General features: G+C 49.2%; 1 protein-coding gene across 2 annotated transcripts; it reads right to left on the bottom strand.

Moving 5' to 3' along the window:
- Positions 1–5,948: 5,948 nt before the first annotated feature.
- On the bottom strand, positions 5,949–21,916 carry tiparp (TCDD-inducible poly(ADP-ribose) polymerase). Of its 2 annotated transcripts, XM_061218135.1 has the most exons (7): positions 21,775–21,916; positions 21,413–21,663; positions 19,643–20,593; positions 11,642–11,828; positions 10,514–10,701; positions 8,132–8,389; positions 5,949–6,838 (listed from the first exon to the last, which is right to left on the bottom strand). In XM_061218135.1, the coding sequence occupies exons 3-7, from the start codon at positions 20,563–20,565 to the stop codon at positions 6,391–6,393; spliced, it is 2,004 nt and encodes a 667-aa protein (XP_061074119.1). In that variant the 5' UTR covers positions 20,566–20,593; positions 21,413–21,663; positions 21,775–21,916; the 3' UTR covers positions 5,949–6,390. The 2 variants fall into 2 exon arrangements, with proteins under 2 accessions (XP_061074119.1, XP_061074120.1); XM_061218136.1 differs by lacking the exon at positions 21,775–21,916 and having other exon boundaries at positions 21,413–21,726.
- Between the last annotated feature and the right edge of the window lie 339 nt (positions 21,917–22,255).

Here is a 22,255-nt window from a genome sequence, read left to right on the forward strand (position 1 = left end):
CACATTAGCATAACATCCATCCATCCATCCATTATCTGAACCCGCTTATCCTGAACAGGGTCGCAGGGGGGCTGGAGCCTATCCCAGCATACATTGGGCGAAAGGCAGGAATACACCCTGGACAGGTCGCCAGTCCATCGCAGGGCACACACACCATTCACTCACACACTCATACCTACGGGCAATTTAGACTCTCCAATCAGCCTAACCTGCATGTCTTTGGACTGTGAGAGGAAACCGGAGTACCCGGAGGAAACCCACGCAGACACGGGGAGAACATGCAAACTCCGCACAGAGAGGCCCCGGCCGACGGGGATTCAAACCCAGGACCTCCTTGCTGTGAGGCGGCAGTGCTACCCACTGCGCCATCCGTGCCGCCTAGCATAACATTAGCATAGTTAATGTGGGTTCCCAGGCCTGATGTTGATCTGTGTAACAGGACATCACCAGTGTGGACATTTGTGAGTTGTGATGTGTTAAAGATACAGTATTGAGAAGGCCTGTGTCCTGCGAATGAACCGTGGAGCAAGGCAGATGCTTGAAATCCCTAAAGATGAAGCATAAAATAAGCAGTTTTAGTTAATGTACTTTATACCATTTCACTGTATATACTTAACATTTCACCTTTTTTCTGGTTCATGTGAGTGTGAAATTACATTTGTAACTGTGGTCAGCTGTTCCTTTCTTCGTTTGGTCACAGCAGTTAGTAAAAGCTTTGGAATGCTGTGATACTGTGTCACACTGTGTCACTGAAACTTTATATGAGCACTGTTCTGTAAAATGTAGCATGGAAGTTGTGGCTGATAATTGCTGACATTTTTGTCTCATAATAGCCTCAGGCCTTTATCTGAATCTTTGTAGTACATAAGAAATTCCACAGACACAGGTAAGTGGATGCCTTTCATGCTTGTCACCATGACAACACAGTCTTCCTCATCTCATGAAACCACGATTCTCTGACATGATAGCAGCCCTGATGGAGGTATGGGAAATAACAAATTATCTCCTATTTCATTTCCCTCTCTTCTTTCCATCTCTGTAATGACACTCACAAGTCTCCCACCAAGTATCAACTTACATTATATAACATTTCATTCACTTAGTAAAGGGTCTTACCCAAGGAAGAAACCTTTTATGTAAACCTTTAGGGAAATATGGGCTTAAAGTTGTATTCCTGAATTTCTCCTTATCAGATACTGGTAGTTAAGTCAGTGTTTTCTGCCTTTCAATAGATGCTCATGGTGGCATGACTAGCCTTTATAGGGGAAAGGTTGGGACAGAATCTACAGAGGGATGGAGGATCAGTAATACAGGTTATGATGGGTTTCCCCACTATGGAACATTTGAGTCAACATGATTCACATGGAATTAATGGTTTACAGTGATTGCTGATGTTCAGTCCAATATCCAATGTCTTGGGGCTGTTTCTAATACACTGCCCTTGGGAATGTTTCCAAGTAAACAGTTGCACCAAGTGACACACTTTCTTCTGACCAACTGCGCCACAAAGCCATTTCACTGACCGCACTTCCCTGAAACCCAAAAACCAGAGGCACACACCCCTAAGACCAGCTGACTGACTGATCACACACCTGTGGAATTCCCGGCGGATGCAGTGAATCTGCACGCCCACGGAAATATGATGGGCTGTGTTCAGTTAGCAAAGCCTCATAGCCGTGCTGAACTGATTTGGGGAAAGCGTATTGGGAACAGCTGTTTTTGTGTAGACCCTGCGCGTGGTTGTGTACATCTCTGCACGTGTACACGCGCGTGTCTGCGCGTCTGAGGTACATGATGAAATGGCCGTGCCTTGGCTTTGTCTATCTTTCAGAAACTATTACTTCCTCAACATTTGTCAACCATGACAACACACCTTGTGTGTTGTGGCTCCTGATAACCTGTACTAGGTGTGTTATAGCGTCTTCACTTAAGCTGTTTACACCTTGTTCTTTTTTGGACAGAAATAGCTTGTTTCTTGAGCAGATTCACTTATGACCTTATTCATATGAGTTATGAAATTATTTTAATTTCATATGCCCACTGGTGTAATATATATAATACAGTGTTTATGATGATTACAATTATTAGGAGATGGCTTCAGATGGATAGATTTGCCACCCTCCCCCCTACAGGCACTGAAATAAAAAGCAGTGTGAATGCACCCTCCTCCTTGGTGATGAATTCTCTGAAATTTGGGTGGGTGGGAAAGTGCTGCAGGGCTCCTCCACTCCCTGCTCCTTCTCTCTCCCTGCTTGTGTAATAGCTGGACTGGGTGGGAGGGATGGGATTTGCAGACACTTCGCTAGGCGTACACATTCCTCAGGGCTGAATATCCTGTTGCCTTTCTCCACCTCGACAAAGGGCCTGGCAGGAGCTCACAGCGAGTGGCACGTACACACGCCGGCCCCCTCCCGGGCACCCGGCAGCCCTGCGCCTCCCATCTCTTTAAACAGGAAATGGGTGCCATTTCTCAAACCCAGCGTACAACACTTCTGCGTACACTGTGGCGAGACAGACTTCCTGGGGAGTTTCACCCCCCCTCCCCTCATTGCTTATTGGTTCCAGCGGAGGAGTGCGAATTGTTTTTGATATGCTTTGGGCCGTATTTCTTTTTCCCATAATTTGTGTTGAATTCAACCAAAAAAAAGGAAAAGCTGCAGAGAGAAACAATTTGGGGGTCGGTCCGTATTATGGGGCCCTTTCCTTTGGGAAGTAAAGAAGGTTTTTATTTCAGGATAAATCTGATACTAATCTGGCCTTTCCCATTCCTAAACCAGGACCTAGACAAGGCTTTCTTTTTCTTCTCTAATTTATGAAATATTTTTGCTCCTAGTTTTTTCACCTCATTCTTGATGTAAAATTTAAAAAATATGTAAATACTGAATACACATTACTTGTCATTTTTGTATATGCAGTTGTGTAAGTTGATATTATTACATATATATTGATATTATAATACATATTTCAGTCCATATGTCAGTTCAATTGCATGTACATAACGATGGAGAATGTTTTGCATGTGTGAGAGGAGCGTGTAAGGAATTGTAATCTATCAGGATTTTGGGAGGTGCACAGACAGAGCCCCTCACTGTCATTTCCCATTAATTCCACCTGTACACAGCAGGAATGAGTCCTGCCCTTCCTCTCCCTTCCTGTGTGCTCAGCCACCCTGCCCCTCCCACAGCTTCAAAACACACCAGCTTCAGGCCTCAGGCACCAGCTTTTAGTACAGAAGGTTCCGGAACCCTAAACTCTTATCAAAACTAATCAAGTATCAGTTCTGTCAGCTTCATTGGAACCCTCGGCTCCAAGCTCCCTCAGCTCCCTCAAAGAATGACTACATCCGTGTTTTCAAAACACAAAAGTAAGAACTGAAACATCCTTCCTTTTATTACTATGGATCTTCTCATTCCAAAATAAGGCAGTTGGAAATAAATGCTCCTCATCCCCATCCAAAAGCCCCCCACACAACAGCTGATTAACAGGCCAGGAAAGACCAGGTCTTGGGCCAAGATCCATCAGTGAAAAGTGAACTGAACAAAATGGCTACAAAGTCCAAGTCAGAAAGGGGTTGTAGGGGGGTGGGTTATCGGTTGAAAAAAACCTTGGACAAAGGAGACTGGCAAGCTGCCTTGCTGCTCTCAGAAAAGCCGGCCTTAAACCCCTTCCTCAGGGCGAAGACTGAAGGTCATATGGTGTAGGCGGCTTTAAAGGTTACTCAAAGTTCACGGTACAATCCTGCCCATATTTGGCCGGCTGTGCTCTTAAAGGCTTATGGTAGAAATTTGAAATGATGGAAACTGAACTGGAATGTTCATTGGTTGCAGCTGGGCGTCACGCACACAATATGGACCAGAGCAAGAGCGGGAAGTCTGGGCGTTCTGTGGATACAGGGCGCCCTCGTTTCCTTTCCACTTTGACGTTGCCGCCCCCCAAAAATAATTAAAAAGAATTTCAGGCCTGATGAATAATTAAGAATGGAAGTTTTAATAAGCTATAATGTGCAGTCTTTACTCATCGTGTGCTTGTACTGCCCATCCAGCCATGAAGTATGCATTCATTCAAGCACCCAGAATACTGAATTATTAAACGGGTGAGATTAGCAGCGTCATACGGGAGGGTTCTGCTGAATGGCGGGTCTGGGCCTTCTCTGCAGTGGCTTCAGCTCACTGACTGCGCCTCTGAACCGTTTAGGTCCTTGACAGACAAGCGGGGGCTGGGGGGAGGAGGACTCCCCGATCCGTGCTCGGGAGTTTAGAATTGGATAAATTATTCATAAGGGTCCCGTATCTAGTTCACACCCCAGCGAGCCCGGATCGATGGCTCTTCCCCGCGTTTGAACTGGGCCCTCCTCCCCGCCGTCCTCCCAGCGGTTCGTTCCCACCCCGAGCCAGCGAGCAATTCCAGGCAGGCAGTCAGGCGGCAAATGGAGCTCCTGCTAGGTTTCCAGCTATGTCTACGAGGAGACCGCGCTGACAGAAGGAGAGAGAGAGAGACGGAGAGAGACGGAGAGCGATAGAATGAGACAGACGAGAGAGAGGGGTCAGCCTGCACGTCTTGCATGCGCACAGGAAGCGCAGGCAGACACGAACGCCAAGGCGGGGGGAAGCTGCAGTGAGCTCATCTCCCCTGGTGGGAGGCTTACTCTCTCACGACTGCAGCACGCTCTCCCCCCCCCCCCCCCCTCTCGCCTGATGAAGGCGTCTCGGCAACTGGAAGCAGGTCACGTGGGGGCTGATGAAGGGTCGCCGCTGCTCAGACCGCAGAGCTAGCGCGATCTGATGCCTGATTGGTGTTGCAGGGATTAAACGGTCCTATTGCAGATGAGTGAGGGCAGCCAGGGGCCAACAAGGGTCACGCACTCCATTATTTATATTACAGCTGAGAATGTAGTGTCTTCACAGAACTGCTTTACTTATCATTTTTATTATTATTTTTTATAATAATACTTGATTGTACTTGATTTTTAATTTCTGGTGTATGTTCTCTGTTATATATTTAAAGTCTGCAAACTATTCTTTAGTTTCTTCTTGTCTTTTTATTTATTTTTGTTTAATCTCTGAAAGCACTACTTCACCATACAAAAAATGTATTTATTATGAAACAATATATATATATATATATATATATATATATATATATATATATAGTTTATTTAGGGTCCAACTTTTCACCGGTCTCCACAGGTCTCCTGCCTTACTGAATATTCTTGAATGGCTCTTTGCATTCAAACCCCCACTCAAGTCAAACACCTTTGCATATTATTCTGCTTCATTAGCAACTGCTGCGATTCGAACACCTCAGGTTTCACAATGTGTCCAATTAGTGTCAAAAACGCATGACAATTCCATGCCAATTTTCCAGTTAAAATATAAAATATTCTGCCAAAACCTCTACAAATTTGTTCTTTTTTTTCCGAATAGAAGAGAGTTTTAAAAACACATCACAAATGAAATGATCATTTGCTAAAAAACTGAATCTGGTCTCTCTTGGGGGAGGGGGAGTACAGAGTGGCGACAGCCAGCACATACGCTCAGCTCGGCCAGTAAGGCAGTCGGGGAAACGTTCTGTTACCGTGGTGATCAGGACTATTTTTCCACCAGGAGTCGTAAACATAAAAGAACAATGAAGACCTGGGATACTCCACAGCAGCCAGTGCCTGATAGCAGGCTCCAAGGGAAAGCTAGGTGGGAGGGGCTTCTTTATTGGATCCGGAGTTTGAAGAGCCCACCCACAAAGGACTCTTGTTCTCTTGTTGTCACAGCGATAAGTAAGGCACAAATGACATTAACCATGTCGAGCAAGGACGGTGTAGGGCAGAGGCACACATACACGGACATGGACACAACCGCACACACAAGCGCTGCCATGAAAATATACTGATACTTTCATCCCAAAATAGGTGGACACGACTATAATCATAAATGAGTCGCCTCAAATGTCATCCATTTTTTTCAATAAAACATTTTATTCATTTCAACGTTACATTTACTAACATAAATAAACATTTTTTATGAACAAAAGGCACACAGTTCAAATATAAACAATGAAAACATATGTACACCTTCTCACAAAATCTAAACTGGAGAGGGAACAGCAAAAATAACAAACAGAAAAAAAACAAAAACAAAGGGGGCGGGGGGTGTTGGGCGGCGCCATCGCAGGCGGGCGGGACAGAGCTGGAGCGCAGCTGTCTGCCCCCGGGATGGGCCCGGCCGGCCCAACCGGCACGAAGAACAGCCCCGCGCTGGCTCCGAGCCCCTCGGGCGTGCGGGGTACAGAACGCCGGGCCGGGGGAAGGGGGGGGGACAAGAGCTACTGAAACGGGGCCTCGCAGTGGAGGGGCAGCCGCTGGAAGAGAGGGGGCGGGCGAGGACAGCCCTTCGGCCCTCAGACGGGCACAGTGTTCGACACCTCCTCGTACTGGATGATGAAGTAGGGGTAGCTCTGGTCGTCGTTGAAGATGACGAATATCTGCGGGTCCACCCAGTTGTCCACGCAGGAGTCGAAGAGGTCGCTGGAGGGGTTGCCCGGGTGCAGGGGCGGGGGGCGGCGCATGGAGGGGTTGCCCACCGTGAACTTGCCCGTCAGGACCTTGGCCAGGAACATGCAGTGCACTCCCTTGGACGAGCGCTTGGAGAAGTTGTGCGAGTACACGGCCTTGCGGGCGAAGTAGCTGCCCTGGCCGAACATGGTGGCGTGTTTTCCGCACACGCGCGGGTCGAAGTTGTGCTTGCTGATGCCCTCCACCACGTCCTGCGAGGTGCCGTGGAACAGGTGGCGTTCGTTCAGCATGCGGTCCATCTCCGACATCTTCCGCGACATGTACTCCTTCTTCCTGTAGAAGGAAAGGGGAGAGGAAGAGAGACGCGTTAAACCTCGACAATACTCCGTGCTGGCGGACATTCGGGGAAACTGCCGGAAGGTTCCAGCTCGAGTGCTGGGAAAAGGGGCCGGAGAATGAGAGCGGAGCGCAGCGGGAGATCGCCGTGGGAACGCCAGCAGGAAACACACAAGCTCCCAGTTCCCGTGACCGTCCTTTTGGGAATGCAGACAGCCGAAAAAGGGCTACCCCCTTTGTGCTCTGACGAGAGATCGGCTGCTGCTCCTTTCAGCGGTGCTGAGGCATGTGGAGCAACCTGCCCTGCGACTGCAAGCCTGTGGTCAGCCCCTGCTCAACCGCCACTCGCGGGTGGAGACCAGGCGCCTCACGCACACACTGCCGAGATTCTCATTTCTCAGCCTCACTTACTTCCCCAACACCTCTCTCTCTCTGTGCCTCCCTCCCTCTTTCTTGCTTAAGTCTTCACAGCACATCCACCTGCCTGGTTCTCATCGCTCACTTTCATGATATTTAGAAGAAGAGTCAGAGGAAAAGAGGACGGGGAGAACAGGAAGCAGGAAGGGCGATCCTGTCTACTCATGGTCGTGAGTTCAGACGCGTACGCAGGGCTGTGAGCGAGGTACAAAGTGACTCATCTGCCTCCCACTCCCCAGCCCTGACGCACTAGCTGCCTCCTCTGCGCCGCTCCCCACCCCTTTCCACTGCCATCAGAAATGACAGCCCCTTCGCCCTCCCGTACGCTGTCACTCAGAGCCGAGCTCCAGCTGAAAAACAGCGCCCACCTCCCCCCTTTGCATATCCTGTCGTGGAACAGTCAAATTGCTCCCTCTCGCAGCACGCAAAACTCTGCCCTCATCTTCCATTTCTGTTGAAACGCCACAACCCCCCCCCCCCTCCTCCCACCCAGCTCCATTCACCCTGTAACCCAAAACACCTGCTCTCCCCCTCCCGCAAAGGAACTTTCCCGCTGCACCGAATCTCCCTTCCCACATTCCCGAACCCACAACTGGAACCAGGCGGGCGTCTGCGGCCGTGACTGTAATCAATATCGACGGCCATACGAAATCCCGGGAGGACGGTGCAGCCGTACCCTTGAGCCCGGTACTTATCCCTATATGCTTCAGTGAATATCCATATAAATCAATATTAACTAAAAATGCCTGGCATGAGAGCACCTGCTAAGCAGACAAGCGACGTAACGTCAACAACACGAGCGCTGCAGGTAACATGACCCCGGTGAGCGTGACCGCACCGCTAATCCCATTTAGGTGCCAGCGCCCGTCTCACCTCTTGTACTTCTCCCAGAGGAAGGGGTTCTGCACACGCAGGATCTTCAGGATGCGGAATCGGGTTTCCGACACGGTCTTGTGGAAAAGGCTGTAGACGGTGCGGTAGCTCCGGTCCTCTTTGGACACGGGCACTTGGAGGAAGTCCTGGCAGGAGCCCATGTTGAGCCACGTCTCGGGGTAGGCCTTGGGCGAGGCGTGCGAGGTAGGAGACAGAGGCAGGGGCCCGGGGCTCTGAGAGCCCAAACCGCCCAGAGTCCTGCAGGCGGGGGTGGAGAATGCGGGTGTTAGGAGGAGAATCTTTCACAAGAAAACCAGTAACAACATATCAATACGGACAGAATGGCCTCATGCGTAAGTGGTGACATTCAGTAAAATAAACTTTCACCTTCATGACATGTTGCACGCAAAGCGTGCACCTAACAGGAGTATGCAAACTGAATGAGGTTTAAAGGGGATCCGCCTGCACACTGCACTCAATACGGAGTATGCAATTATCTGATATACACGTACAGGGAATGGACTGTGTACATATGCAATTAAGGGTGATTCAGCATGACAGTCTATCACAGAGCCATTACCCACAATCCATCTCTTTAAAACCAACTGACAAGCAGAGGCAATGAGTGCCAATTCTGTAGTCTCTGGCAAAATGTAGCTGGGGACAGACCATCTGGGGTCAGTACACAGTACATGTATATGCTGAGGTATACACATGTATACATGTAAAAACCACTGAACACTTAATTTCAAAGTACTTATAATAGCCTCACACAAACCGGATCGACACGCCAACACCCCAGAAAGAAGAAGGTGTCTGCCTTCTCCGTGTCTTTTCCAAACGTGAAGCATATTAATCCTTCTAATGCCAGGAAGATTGTTCCACATGGTGTATAAACTGAATAAAGTTGATAAACAAGATGATTCAGGTGCTCGTCACCCTTACTAGAGAATTCAGGCCAGAGTAGCAACAACTAACTGAAGTGAGGGAGAGAAGGGTAGAGAGGTGGAGAGAGAGAAAGGGAGAGAGAGAGAGAGCAGTAGAGACAGACAGAGACAGAGAACAAGAGGGAGGGAGGGAAGGAGACCGAGAGAGAGAATGAGAGAGAGAGACAGAGAGAGAGTGTTGCTGAGCATTTGGAGGGGAGGGCAGGATTTATTTGGCAGAGCGAGAACGAATTCTGCAAGCTGCAGTGGAGCCAAAACTGCCAATCAAGCTAATGACTTCCACTCCTGAGCTCAGGACAATGTGTTCCTGAGAACAGAGCTTCCAGCTGGGAGGCCGGGCTGAGCGCTGGCCCGTCCTCTGGAACAGGAGCCGCATGTCAATGGCGGGGCCAGACTCTTACCCCCCAACCTACACCCTCCCCACCGGCAACAACAGCCCCGCTCCCCCCTCACCACGCTGTAAGAGCACACCCTCCCCTGATCCCCGCTTAAACTCTGCCCAGATAAGGGGGGCCGGGCACGACAAGCTTTCGGATATCCGCTGGGCCGGAGGAACACTGGTGCTGCACGGACACACACGCGCGCGGCCCCCCCAACGCACACACACGTCCTCTCTCCCACGCGGCATAGGAATGAATAGAACTCACTGCAAGTTCAGCATAACAGAACACTGGATTACAGGGGGGCGCTTGGCAGAGAAGAACAAACAGAGGAAAAGAGTACTGAGCACAGGAAGTGAAGCCTGAGAACGGCACAGACCTGCCTGCTCCTCTCAGTTTGCCGCAGAGTTAACTGTACAGAGCGCGTCGACCTCCCCAAAGACTTCACAAACAAGGGGAACAGAGAGTGCTCCGGGTTCACTACACCAGACACCTGCGCTTGCCTGCCCTCCGCTACCGAACTCAGCCAGTCAAATAACCCTCCCCCTTAGTTTGCATACGGCTCTTTGGGCCTGTGGCATAACGACATCCTTGTCACCGGGAGCGCTGGTGGCCAGCATGCAAACCAGGATACAGGCGGAACGTCATCGACGCTCTCCCGACAGAAGAGCTTCGGGGCTGAGAGTTCCCCCTACCCCCCACCCCCCTTTGGGCTACCACATTCCTGCTCCCACTTGCTTTAACTGTCCCATTCATGCAGCTCATTCTGTCTGTAACCTTTTTTTTTTTTTTTTTTCTCCAGAGCAATTCCATTTGTGAGCTGAAGGGGAGAGCACAAAGGAAACGTGTTCTGGAGGTACAGGCAGCGCTGGTTGTTGTTTTTCCCACGGGTAATGGCCTGTGTTTCATGAAGGTTACTGGGGGAATGGCCCGTGTTCGAGCAGGTTTTTGGGTGTGGTCGCTGCTCGAGAGGTTTTCTGGGCTGGTTTGACTTGGTTTTGGAGGAGTGGCCTGGGTTTGAGAAAGGCTTGGGGCGTGGTGTCGGAGATACTTACTGCAGGTAAGGCATGAGCATCACGGTGGAGAGGAAGAGCGGCCTTTTCTTGATCTGCCGGCGGAAGCCGAAGACGGCGTTCTGCTGAAAGCCCTCCCAGATGTTCAGGATATACTGGTTCTGGAGGGTGATGAAGCGGACTTCTTTCAGGCCACGCCCGCTGGCTTCTTCAATGAGTCGAACCACCGGCTGGACAACCGAGACAGAAACGCTCAGTCCAGTCCGCAGGCCGCGGTCGCATGTGCTAAACACAGTTTGGCTAATCCCTCAATTGTCACAATAGATTTCTTTCAATAAAGGCACTTTCTGTTCCAAGAAAAAAAAGATTGGGCAGGTCTCAAGACCAGTATAGCCAGAACTGAAATTCTTGGATGTCTTATTTTCCCTGGAGTAGAACACTGATCAGTGATCGGGAGTCTTATTCTCTGGGAATTACAATACTGATCACTCATCAGCAGGAATTAGTGAACCTCAACTAGGGAACTAAGGGCTGTACTTAAAGATGTCCTTACAGGCTGCTCTCTCTGCGGTCTATTCTCAACAAACACTCATCTTTCTGCCCTGACTTCATAGACTGCTGTAAATGTAGTATTTATTTCACCGGAAATAATGCAGGAAGTTAAATGTCAAAAGGGAACCCATCTATTGTGAAAGCACTGTGCAAATCTGATTAAGGCACAGCCAAATGGATGAAACCACTGGCTTAAGGCTTCTATGGAACTGAGGAACTACTCGTTCCAAAAAAGGTTTGTGTCACTTGACACTTTGCAACATTTGCTGGCCGCTTCTCGACTGACAGGGTGGAAGGACTCTGGGCAGGGTTAGTGACAAAATGGAAGAGCAAGGCAACATTTTGCAAGTGAGCATCACACTCCCTTTACCGAGTACATGCCTCAATAACACCAGCTGTAAAGCAATGGGTAATGATTTCTACATTTCTACTGACTGAGGCACGCAACATCCTCGCACAGTGTTCAGGATAACATGGTGTCAGTGCCTTTTTAAGGCTGTGCTTTGTGAGTAGAGTTTATAGCCTGATAAAGAATATGGCTTTATGGTACAGTGCGTGCATGTGTGTGTGTGTGTGTGTGTGTGTGTGTGTGTGTTTGTCCACACGCTCAAGCCCTACCTCAGAGTACTCCCTCCAGCCAAAGTTGTCTCTGCAGTAGTACTTCCAGAGTGTCTGGCAGTTGGGGGTGGGGTTAGATAACGTGGGCGTGGTCACTGAGCTGGGGGGCGTGGACAGTCGGCGGACCTGGTCGAAATGCAGGTCGCACACCCGCATGGAGCTGAAATCCAAGGTGAACACACGGCCCCTGCAGGGAAGATAACAGCAGAAAACAGTCAGTCCCACAGACCTGGGCTCCGTACACAATGGATCTTTCACATGGACTTTATCAGTTAGAGCACACTGTGCGGGAGGAACAAGATATTCAACTAGGGTGGCGTAAAAACCAGAACACCTGCCCATTATGTTTAGCCGCTGTACAGAGACTTCATGTTTTACCCAGGTGGCTCAACACACATATGCAAACACGAGTTTGGGGACAGGGGTCAGGTGGCCGTCAATTGTTAATAAATCTCCCACAGGCTGTGCTGTACCATCTAGTAACAGTCTCTCCCCACCGGAGTGCCACTGCGAGTGTTTACCTTTCATATGCGCCTAAACCCAGCGGAGATGCAGGGGAAACATAATGCCATGGTGCGATATTTCATGGGTAGAGACAAGCGGTGGTGTGTGGGAGAGCAGCGGGAGGAGAAGCTGAACCGTCTGACCAGCACGCTACTCGCTACTCAGCGCCACGGCAACGGGGACGGAGGGAGAAAGACTGCAGAAACAGCCTCTCAACGGCCTTTAGAAACAACACAACGCCACGAGAGCTCTCCGGATAGAAGTTCAAATGTAGGCTAATCCCCCTCGCTAAACAAGCACACACATTCACAAAATAAATCAAAAGTGTTGCAAAACACATGGTCTGTGGATGTTTTTGACAGGGGTCACTCCAAACACTGCTTACACGAGCACACGTGACACAGCGAAACACACACACACAAACACACACTAAAGGGATCGTTTCTGATATTTCATGGCTGCGATATTACTCAGCCCAGCTCTAAATTCCATCACATGCCTGCATGACTAGCAAAAAAAAAAAACACATAAAAAATCTGGTCGTTTCGCCCAGGCTCACAACATCCCCCCACGTCCGTTCACCCGCGCCCCCGGCAACGGACCCCGACAGTAGAGTTCTGCACGGTCTGTGCCTGAATAAGCTAGGCTCAGCAGCTCCCAGCCCTCAGTGTCCAGAACAGCCTGTGACCGGCCTCCGTGAGCCTGAGAAAGCACCGCTGCCTGGAATGCTGTTAACAGCAGAGAAGTGGGCCGGAGCACGTCTAAGCGGGCTAGCGGGAGGTGAAGGCCCGAACAGCCATTTTCTCAGAATGTCACACCTTACGCCTTTTGAAGAACACACACACACAAACACACACACACACACACACTTACAGCTCATAGTACCGAAAACTGCGCCTGTACGGTAGGGCAGGCCCAAAGGGACCGCTCCCTCCAGTCTCATACAGAAACTGCCCTTGGGGCGAGGACCGCTTCCCTTGCCTGAAAAGCACTGGCTCATCAGTTTCGCTCCGAAGCGGAGCTGAGTAATGCACTGTCACCTCACAGCCCTCCCTCGTCATCATTGGCGTCCGTTACCAGCTGCCCCCCCCCCCCCACACACGCCATGGCCCTCTCACGCAGAGGAACCGAAATACACGTCTATTCTTGGAGCGGCCAGTAAAGCCACAGGGTGAAAAAATAAAACGGCTCGTATGCGGCTTTTTACAGAAAACTACGCAAAAGCAGGGGTGAACTGTGCAGCGAACAGAACTTTTATCTCTGAGGCAGTGACAGGGACAGAGAGAGGGAGAAAGGAACATCGCAGCCCTGTATAGAAGGCCGTGTTCCCTCTGTGGCGTCTCTCAGAGCGAAACCGTCCCCGCCCGTCGAAAGGCCCGGTGACAGCAGACAACACGCGTGTCACAGCGGGCAGTGCGGTGATGAAGCGACTCCACAGAGACCAGCACAGTGAGAGCCTACCTATGGCCAAAGGCTGTGTGTGTGTGTGTGTGTGTGTGTGTTTAAATAGGAGCAGGGACATGGATCGGGTGGTCTGGGGGAAGGGGCAGTGAGCAGCAGTGAGATTTGGAAAGGTCTGAGGGCAGTGGGGGGGTGGGAGGGGGGGTCACTCGATCACTCCCCTACTGGAATGCTTTCTGCACTGCACTGAGTGCACATGAAGGGATAGAGACCAGACAAAGAGCTCTGTCAACACCTGCACCAGCACAAGGGCCAGCAGAGAGACTTTGTGTGCGTGTGTGCATGTCTGTGTGAGTGCGTGTGTGTATTTGCATATCTTTCTGGTTGGGGCTACCAAGTTCCCCATCACACATGTGCAGGTCACACACACACACACACACACACACACACACACACACACACACACACACACACACACACACACACACACACACACACACACACACACACACACACACACACACACACACACACACACACACACACACACACCTTTTCAAACTGTACCTTAGTCCTCCCTCCTGATTTCCCAGCCCCCCTTTCTGATATCCCTATCCTTCTTGTCTAACCCCCAAAAAAAATAAAAATAATAATAATAATAATTGCACTATATGTTTAGAACAACACTTCATGTGTATCTTACTAGTTATGGATGTGATGCTTTAACTTGTGGAAGAACCTATGCACTTGTAAATCGCTTTGGATTAAAAGCATCTGCCAAATGACAAAAATGTCAATGTAAACACACACACACACACACACACACACACAGTGTGGAACACCTGACCACATCACACACGGACCTATTCGTAAACACTTACCCAGGCACCAGAACCTTTTGAACTTAAGTCACATGAGAGCCTTATGATGGGAGAGCTGACGCACACTGGCAGCAGGACACACACACACACACACACACACACACACACACAGATTACCCTCTGACACAGCAGCCTCGAGGGGAACCTATCCACAGTGACCAGGCATCCACGGTGACCATTCGCCATAATACCGAGTCGGTGGGGGGGGGTGGTTTTCAGTACGGGTCACAAATGGGGGCACGGTGGGCCAAGCCATGTGAGAAAGTGACCTCTGCCCTTGTGAATTCCCTCCAGATGAACTGCACCCTGACCTTTGATAGCCCTGTCCACCCCCACCCCCGCCCCACAGACATGCCAAACTCTTCTACGGCTAACTAGCTCCCCTCTAAAAATAAAATTCCGGCTGTTAAATTAAGTGCGAGGAGCGATTCTCTCTGTTCATTAGCGCGTCGTTTACACCAGTGTCTGCAGCGAACGGTATTTTCCTTCTGCCCGGGAAGGTTCCGGGCTATCGAGCAAACTCGTGCCCTCACTCCCAACTCTACTTTCACTCAAACTCTAAACAAACAACAACCATAAAAACCAATGTCATCACAACACGGCAGTGGAGGAGAGGAGACAGCAGGAGAGAAAGAAAGAGGGAGAGCATATGACCTGGAGGCAGAGTGGGTAAGCCACTGTGAAGAAAGGAGAACAGGGAGGGGGGGTTCCTTCAAAGAAGCTGTTATCCCCCACCAGTACCCCCCCCCCCCCCACCCCACCCCACCCCACCCCAATGCCAAACAACACCTGGGGAGTGCGTTTCAAGTCCCACTGACGTAGCCCACCGCTAGGTCGCCGTGGTGACTTAGCCCTGTGCTGCCTGGCGATGACACGGTCATATCGCATCTACCTATCACTCGGCCACATCTCCAGAGCCACCAGCGAGGGGCACGGCTCCTACAGTATGTGTTCACCGCTGGAATCAGGAAGTGTCCAATTACACATAAGAAAGGCTTATCTTTCATGTTTAAGTAACAGCTCAACCACACAGAGGTTGAGAGGGGGGGTGCAAAAAACACTTTAATTTATTGTGCTTGGAAAGGAGTTGGATTTAACATGTGAATGCACCCAATAAGCAATACAATGGTCTCCTGGAGATCTGGGTCCATTGGGCCACAGTGAAGCTGAGACTGTACCCCCCAACTGACAGAGACACAATCCCCTCCAACGAAGCCCACACACATTTTCTAAACCCAACACTATTACACCGATTATATGCTTTCTAGAATTTTTGGTGCAGAAAAAGTCAGAGAGAGCGTGTGATAGTGTAAGAGAGGGAGAGAGCGTGAGAGACAGACACTGACAAAAACAAGAAGAGAATACAAAAAGAGAGGGGGAAGACAGAATGGCGACAGGTTTCTGGCAACCACAGCAGCATACGGCACATAGAGTCCCTTCCACACACTGCAGTTAACGTAACCTCACTGTCCCAATAGAGCACGGGGAAGCGGCTGCTTCCACCAGAAGTTAACGTCCGTTCAATGGCAGTTTTTCCACAGGAATGTGGTTAATGATTAAGGTTGCTTAATGACTATCTCAGACACTAAAACACCTTTATTCATGTGAATTGGACAAATGACTATAGAGAAAACAACAAACAACTGCACAACGTCCCTGTGTTCGGAAGACCAGGTTAGCTTACAATGGTCCAAACCCCGCCGTATAAACCTGGCCGGTTCGTAGTCTCTCGTTAGCAACAGCTTGTCCACCACAATGTCACAGTGGAGCACTATTACCGTGTCACTGTATGCTGAAATGGATCACATATGTGACTCGCACCAAGTTTGTATGAAAACGGAAGGAAATATACTTTACACACACACAAACCAAAGCTGATCTTGAAGTTTTTTTTTGGTTATTCTTCATGAAAGTTGCTGTTCGGAACATGGTGAGCTAACTATGTGTCCAGAAAATGGTACGTTTACGTTACCCTCCTTACAATATTGAAAAAATACTGGGAGAGAATAGTTTTAGTCCTCTGGGAGCAGATCTCCCCTTACACTGGCAGAGACAGGTACAGGCTGAAACAGCCTGGCACACTGGGGAGCTGCAGTATTAGAGTGCAGGTCCACACTGGCAGAGACGGGTACAGGCTGAAACAGCCTGGCACATTGTATTAGAGTGCAGGTCCACACTGGCAGACGGGTACAGGCTGAAACAGCCTGGCACACTGTATTAGAGTGCAGGTCCACACTGGCAGACGGGTACAGGCTGAAACAGCCTGGCACACTGTATTAGAGTGCAGGTCCACACTGGCAGAGACGGGTACAGACTAAAGCAGCCTGACACACTGGGGATTGACAGCCTGATGCAGGACCAGGGAGTAGTCTGCAGTCAGGCCTGTCATGCTCCACAGAGGAACAGACAGCAAACAGACTGAGAGACATGCTCCAGCACGCACGCACACACACACACACACACACAGTCACCTTGAGTGACCAGGCTGAATCAGTCCTTCCTGCCCTTCGGACTTCCGCGCTTCCCCCTGACAAATTTCCAAGAATAAAACGAGAGGCTGACCGACGCTTCACATTTCACCCCCGTCCAACGCCATGGGCCACTACGGCCTCACCTTTGGTCACCTGGCCTCCACCGCTCCCCAGCCCCACCTCACAGGGTTGGGGACATGAAGCACCCGCTCCACTGCAGCCTGTTCCCTACTCTACCCGCATTCCTCCATAGCACCGGAGGACAGGATGGAGGAAGCCAATGAGAGGAACTGGCTTCGGTAAAAGAAGTGCCCACAGAATGGAATGATCTGTTCAGTTAGGAGGAACTGGAACACGTTTTCCCCCATAAGGTTCAGTCCAGACAAGAAGGGAAGTTAAACGGTAAAAAAAACAACACTAAGGAAAAAAGCAGGCGGCCTCACCCGGTGACTCATCTCGCCGGCCGAGTCACACGCTCCTTCACACACACACACCTGTTTCGGGTCAGTGTGCCCTTTGCATTCAGCCGTCAGTGTCACTCACTGACAAGTGAATGCGTTTATCATTCTTCCAACGTCATAAAACAACTATGGTAGGAGGAACAGAAAAAGAGAAAAGGCCAGGAGAACACACACACACATGCGCACACACACACACACACACACACACACACACAGGTGTGTGGGTTAACCTGTGCCCCATGCCTGCACTTTGGGAGAGGGGGGGGATGAGAAGCTGTTCACACATTAGTCCCACTGCTTCCCAGAGGGAGCAGAGGTGCTGAGTACACACTTTCCTCCTATCGCCGCCATCTTCACCCACCAGCTGGCCGCCGGCGAAGCTCCAGCCGCCCGTTTAACGGCAGCGGCCAAAATAACGCCGTCGCCATGCCGACGGCACAGCGTGACCTCTTGTTTGTCATCTGCCGTACTTAGGCACCGAGGTGCTGTTATCGGCATCTCGTTGCCATGGGAAAGCAACATTGCTGCGAGCAAGGCAAGGTGCGAGGGCAGGGACACGCGAGTCAACAGCGCTACGCGAGGCCGCGTTCTTGGGACTCACCGCGCCTTTTCAGAGCGATACAGAACAGAACAGTCAACATTCAGTACTGCTACTGCTATTGCTATTGCTATTGAACAAGCATTCACACCGACACTGTCACAGGACTTAGGTATGTGAGCCGGGCAAGAGAGTGTGCAATGCAGCTGCATCCAACATGGCTGTAGTTGCTCAAAAAGCCAGACTGCACAAGGGTGTGATGTCAGTGAAACAACTCATCGTGCTCTGAAACCTTGCAATGAATGCAGGGATACACTGCAGCTGAACCCCACTGAAAGAAGAGCATAAGTAGCAGTCGTATAGGGTCGCGGTTTGAGTAGGGCTGACCGTGGGAGTTTCGTTTGTGGGCCGAGGATGACACTAACCGGAGGTTAGGAAGGAATCATAAAAAAGGTAATTACTTTGTTCCAGTCATGCAACCTCCTAGTTCTCTGAGTGTTTAACACTTATTTGGCACAGGCAGTGCATCTGCTATAGAAAAAAATGTGTATGCGAGAGAGTGAGAGAGAGCACAGGACTGCAGCAAGTGTTGTAAGCGTGGGGAGTTAAAACCATGTTGACAGTACATTTTGAAGTATGAGCAGACCCACAGTGTGTAAGGAAGCCATGGCCTCAGCTTGTCTACAGCAGGGTCCACAACAAAATACTGACATGTTACAGATACAGGCTAAGCATCTCAAAACAAGTGTACCATGGACACATACATTATAAACTATACATGGTTACATTCTGAGCTAGTCTTTAAACTTTACTGAAGCCAACGACCAAGCAGGTTTTTTCATGACTGTGTTGATCAATGTTCTGAAACTTTGGTAGGTGTGTGCATTTCCTGTTTATCACTGTAAAAAAACTCTGAGTTAATCATTTTAAACCCAATTTCCCAACCCATTTATCAAATAATTGTAAAATGCAATTGCCAGAACTAACCTTCATCCACACTCTAAAAAGCCACTTCAGGTGTTCATGTGATGTTGAGCATTGGTAAATGTGTGTGCACACTTAAGATCACACTGATGCCATGTTTGTCCAGACAAGTGCTTGCGTGAGTCTGTCTGCGAGGGAGCGCATGAATGTGTGTGTGAGCTCATCGACTGAAGATGCGCGTCTCAGAGTGCATGTGTGTAAGCATCCGTGCGTGAGGCAGCTGTGTGTCTGCTAGCGTCCGGGTGTCTGAGGTCATGCGTGTGAGCGCCTGTGTGTGTGTGTGTGTGTGTATCTGGGAGACAGTGCATGTGAGTGTCTGTGCAAGAGTACAGCCTGCTTTTTGGTGCCCGTGCTAGGCAATAGTGGGTCATGCAAGTTCATGATTAAGCCAACGGTACTTCCTCTTAGTAACAGCACTGTGAGCGTGAGGGCACAGTCAGAAGAGCCACAGTGGGAAATACAGAAACAAACTGCACTAGATACACCCATGATGCTTCAGTATTTGTGGGAACCAAAAGTCCTGTGACTATCATTCATCACATTGTCAATAGAGCATATGCAACTCTGAGCTTGTTTACAAGTTGTGCAACAGTTTATTTGTCAGACAGATAATTGTGTAGGCAACCAAAGAGTTGTGCTCCGACCTATATATGACTGTGATATTACTGTAAAAGATATGCACGTTGCCAAAATTTGACAAACAACTGCAAGGGAGTGGATTCAAAGCAAGAAATAAGATAATAAAATAAAAAGGTACTTACTGAAACTTCAGTCTGGCTTGTTCATTGTCAGGATTGCAATAGAGCCTTTCCAATTGTTCTTGCGAGTCATCTGACATGCTTTGCCAAGTCTGAGTGTCGGCTCTTCGGATTTGCCAGTGGTAGGGTAGGACAGTGTGGTGCCGCCCGCAGTCGCTCCCATACACGCAGACCCCCTGGAGAAAATCCACGCAGATCGATACAGCGTCGCCTTGATGTGTATGGTACTGTAGCTGGGTCAGAAGTTCAAACACGAGATCCAAAGAGGCTTCTTCGCTTTTATCCTGAAAGATTTCTCCTTTCAGCGGTCCGTCTTTGATGGCAAGGCAATTTGCACCCTGCAAAGGCTCAGAGCTGTACATGTCATTCATCTTTTCCCCCTCACCAGGGGGAACGACCGCAGTGGGCGCCGCCACGTCGCAGGCCTGGGGCTGAAAGCGGTGCTCATTAGTAGCTATTGTCACCCGTTGAATATCAGTCACTTTTTGTCTCTGTTGCCCGAGCTCAGTAGAGGGATCCGATATTTCTCCGCCTTCCTCGCCGGCAATCATACCAGGAACAGCACTCTCATCCTTCAAGCATACTTGGTTGATTCTGGACTGCTTTTCCACCACTGCTGCGCACAGGTTCCGTTGGGTCCCGGGCTGGTTCCGAGGCACAAACACCCCATCACTCGCTACAAGTGCATCTGAGTTTAATAACGTAGTCAGAATAGGATCATCCAGCGCCCGGAGACATTTTGCATCCAACTTCCTCTGTGCGTGTTTCTTTTTAAAATAAGGCTTCACTAAAGGTATTTTGTCAGGGAGTCCCATCTGTTGATTCGTAAATTCTCCGTTTCTCATGGCCAGACCAAGCTGGGGTTCCTCCAGAACTTTGTCAGTAGTGTCTGCAGGCTTCTGCAGTCGATGCAAAGTTTTCTCCATTATCCAAACGGAGGGACGCTCCTAAAACCTAATTAGTTGTGTAATGAGAGAGAGAGAGAGAGAGAGAGATATGCGTTAAAATCGTAAAGGCAACACTTACAAACAGACGTCAATGTGACCCTGCTTGTGCACCTCGGGACTAAGTACTCCGCTCGTCAGTGCGCCTCCGTTTCTTGACAGCATAATATATAGGCTAGGCTACACATCTAAAAGTACGCTAAAAATCCATAATTTCCCTGAAACGGATATCAAGTGCCATTTCTATCAGACAGCAAGCGCAATAGTCTAGTTACAAAATACTGCCGGAGAGATACATTTCAAATGGGGTGATAGTCGGGTGATTTCGAAGCAACTTTTTCTCACGAGAGATTTAATGTGACCAAAAGTATACCGATTCTTTGGTATTCTCGTTGATTTTACATATGCCCAGATCCTTGGAGTATGTTTGATCTCTTTGATAAAATGCGTTGAGCTTGAAGGATACGTGCCAGCACCAAATTGCTGCTCGAGCAAGTTTGCACGTAGGGTCTCTTTGTTAAAGCGATCCTGCGTTCTGGCCAGCAGGGCTCTGCGGTGCTTCTCAAGGTAGCCTACTTTGAGATAGTGACTATTCTAGACACGTTTCTATTTGGCAAGCTAAATCAACACCATATCACAAAAAATATAACACATGGTTGTATTATTGTTCAGTTAGCTAGCTATTAAACTATACATGTATATGCAACGTAACCAAGTGTGTAGGCTATATACCGAAATATTTTAGCAAAGAATCGAGGTTATTTAGCTAGCTAACCAACGAGTTGATTTCTAAAATTCAGCGAAAAGGCTATGTTGAAACCAAGCCTACCTTAAGATCAGTTCGGTTTCCCTCCGTCTTTCCTTATCTTTGTGGTTATGATCCCGGTCGTTCATGAGTGTTCTGTGTGCCTGTGTATCCGTGTTAACTTCTGTTCAACCGGGCGGTGCGTGACAAATCTCTCATCCACAGTGCGCAGCTACGCAGACTCCTGTGGTGGAAGCGGCTCGCAGCTGTTGTAGGGCACTTTCTGTCCGTTCTCTTCATCCATTCACGGCACAGGAACTCCGATTGGAGGCGGGCTTTGGCATTAAATAGGAGAGAAGAAAAAAAGAAAAGAAAAAAGAAACTGGTTATCGGTACCAGGAAGTTGACCTCTGTCGGGCGCTTGTTTTGTGAGTGCATTGACTCACCTCGCTGGTCTCCAGTTACAAGAAGTCACGATTAGCAAAGGGAGGGACTGCGGCCGTTTAGTGCGTTTGCATTTTAAAGATTATATTCAAACATGAGCGTTTCCAGTACAGGAAATGTGAACTGTGAATAAAAAGAAAGTTGCTTGCTGCGTCAGATTGAGTGGCAAGTCTGAAGGAGACAGATCGTCTAATAATTTGCATATACTAGCCTAATATAGCAATTATATCAAATGGACTACACCTTGGCGTGTTCTGGGAAATAATATGAGTAAATAAAATATGGAACAGTCGCGTGCACTTCCTTAGATATTTCAGGGAGACACCTACTGGAAAATAATGAAATGAGGCGAAAGGTTATTCGCTGTGCTAATGATGTCGTGCGTGCTAGAGCATTTTACATGCAAACCTTGTTTACGCTAAAATGACACGCCACGGCTTAACCCGCCTACAACGCTGTATCGACCTTGCAATAATCAGACAG

This window comes from Conger conger, chromosome 13, assembly GCF_963514075.1.
Source record: "Conger conger chromosome 13, fConCon1.1, whole genome shotgun sequence".
Classification (NCBI taxonomy): domain Eukaryota; kingdom Metazoa; phylum Chordata; class Actinopteri; order Anguilliformes; family Congridae; genus Conger; species Conger conger.